The following is a 2,322-nucleotide window of genomic DNA, read 5'->3' on the forward strand; positions in this document are numbered from 1 at the left end:
TTTATTAAAAAATAGAAAAAATATATATCTAGACGTCCTGGTCCCGTCCCGTCCTAATCGGGATCGGGACAGCACCGGAACGGACTGGGACACTAGACAGATTTTTGTCCCGTTACTGTTCATCGGGACGGGCATGTCCAATCCCGATCTGTCCCGTGAACAATCCTAATTTCAATAGGTTAATATCACATCAAAATTTAAGTTTTTGTTTCCTCATAAAGACCTTCACCATCAAATTTACGCTTTATTACTCTTTTTCGCATAATTAACATAGGACCAACCACTATGCCAGTAAAATTGATAACTATATGTCATATGACAAGACCTGTTCAAGAATCAAGAACTATGATAAAAAGAACATGATTCATAACCTTAAGATGAGTTACAAAACAGAAAGAAGTATCTTATAAATTAGAAGTTCAAATTGGGAACTCATAACGCTGAAAGAAATCAAGCAGAGTAAGAATTGAAGCAGAACGGCTTAATGACCATAATAAATCAGGAAACCAAAACTACAAGTCATTACCTCCAGGAAACTGCCTACGCCAAAACTTCAGGTAAAGGCCCAATTCACCTACATAGAGTTTCTGTAGCTGAGGAACACTTTCCTGAAATTTAATCACATAATTTTCCATAAAAATTTTCTCGCTGGTGGTAATCAAACGAGGAATGGACACGTCATCCTTAATGAAACCCTTCAGCTTCAAAATTTTTACTACTGAACATCTAGGAACAATCCTCTTCTTCAAGCTATATCTAAGAATATTCGGGCGCCCAACTATGTCTTCCAATTGCAAACCCACTTCCTCTATATAAAATTTCATTGAGTTTGTGATTTTTTTCTCTGACAAAGCCATGATATTTGGAACCTTATTGAATGCCAAGAGAGCGACATCCCTGGGCCAGCCGAATCTCTCAAAGATATCCAGCTTCAACTCCCAGGTTGATTTACTCAACTTTGTTACAATAACAAGTGCTTCAACAGATGCAGGCTTGAAAGGTTTGATTCCTATTTCCTTGACAAATTTGATATATTCAGCAAAAACTGACTGATTTATAAATGCCACATCTGCATATCTAGATAATAGGGTAAAGACAGAAGACTGAGGCACTCCTTCATCTCTCAAAACCTTAATGTTAGAAGATTGAGGCATTCTACCTCGAGCTTTTAAAACTTCTCCTTACTTCCAATCATCAATAAGTACACTTTTAAGGGCCTCATAACGGGGAATTATGCGTTTATCCAAGCTATACATTAGTAATGCCGGGTTATAGCAGAAGAGTTCTGGGATTTCATAAGGTGAAAAACCTATAGACTGAATAAACCTTAGCCTGGGCAAAAGATTGTGCTCAACATTTGCCACAAGCACCCGGGGCAAGCATGTCACAATTTTGGATATCTGAGCATTTGAGAATTCAAAGCTTCTGAGAAGATCAAGTACGGACTCGGGTTTATCTGAGTCTTTCTCAGTTCAACCCTTTTCGATACTTCACTAGCAACTTTGGCAGACATCCCACGTGAGTTCATGAGGTAAGAAACCGTAAATAAATTATTTCCATCTCTAGTTTGCTCTGGCTGGTTTGATGGAGATAATTTTGCAACGGAAGAAAACGAATAGGAAATGTGGGACGCATAGTGATGAAGAAAGCCTAACTGGGTTTCCGTCCGCAGTGAAGAAGATAATCTTGCAATCAGAAAAATTAGCATGAATGATGATGAGAAGAAACTTACCCAATATGGGTGGTCAGTTCCAATTAACCTAGCAAGTGGCACAATTCCTCATTTTCCGTTTGTGCTCGGGAGCTGTAGCCTGTAGAAAGGTTTTCCCACTCTTAGGCGGAGAGTCAGCTAATCTCAGCTGCAACGAACGATGGCATTGAAGAGGAACAAGAGAAGGATCATGGGGGGAAAAAGTTGCTATTTTTGGCTGCTCTCTCGAGTTTTAAAAGTGCTTCAAAATGATATTTCTCTGGTCAAATAGTACAGAAAAAGAATTTTTTTAATTCTATTTATAAGTTACTTCATCAATTTTTACTATGAACGTACTATGTTGTCATCCATTTGTTATAGTGTACATTTCTAGTCTGATCTTATTATAAATCACTTTCAATATATTTATACAGACTAAAAAAAACCTCAAACTTTATTAATTCTCATTTAAGATTCAATAACTTTTTAATTTTATCCTTCTTTAACATACATTATACTTCTCTGGTCTTATTTATAAGGTAGAGAGAGAAGAATTTTTTGTCCTATTTATAAGGCACTTTATTAAATTTTTAACACGAATATATTATTTTGTGCTTCATTTATAATAGTGC

The 2,322-nt window shown here is 36.6% G+C and overlaps 1 protein-coding gene across 1 annotated transcript; it reads right to left on the minus strand.

Moving 5' to 3' along the window:
- Positions 1 to 432: 432 nt before the first annotated feature.
- LOC114736059 (uncharacterized) lies at positions 433 to 1,154 on the minus strand. Its single transcript, XM_028923839.1, has 2 exons — positions 527 to 1,154; positions 433 to 440 (listed from the first exon to the last, which is right to left on the minus strand). Exons 1-2 carry the CDS (start codon positions 1,152 to 1,154, stop codon positions 433 to 435), a joined length of 636 nt encoding a protein of 211 aa, XP_028779672.1.
- Positions 1,155 to 2,322: the final 1,168 nt, after the last annotated feature.

The sequence above is a fragment of the Neltuma alba genome, unplaced genomic scaffold (genome assembly GCF_004799145.2).
Source record: "Neltuma alba isolate B1F8T4 unplaced genomic scaffold, ASM479914v2 tig00013291_pilon, whole genome shotgun sequence".
In the NCBI taxonomy this organism is placed as follows: domain Eukaryota; kingdom Viridiplantae; phylum Streptophyta; class Magnoliopsida; order Fabales; family Fabaceae; genus Neltuma; species Neltuma alba.

Coding starts and splice junctions, on each gene's coding strand:
- LOC114736059 (XM_028923839.1), bottom strand. CDS start 1,154: ATGCCTCAATCTTCTAACATTAAGGTTTTGAGAGATGAAGGAGTGCCT.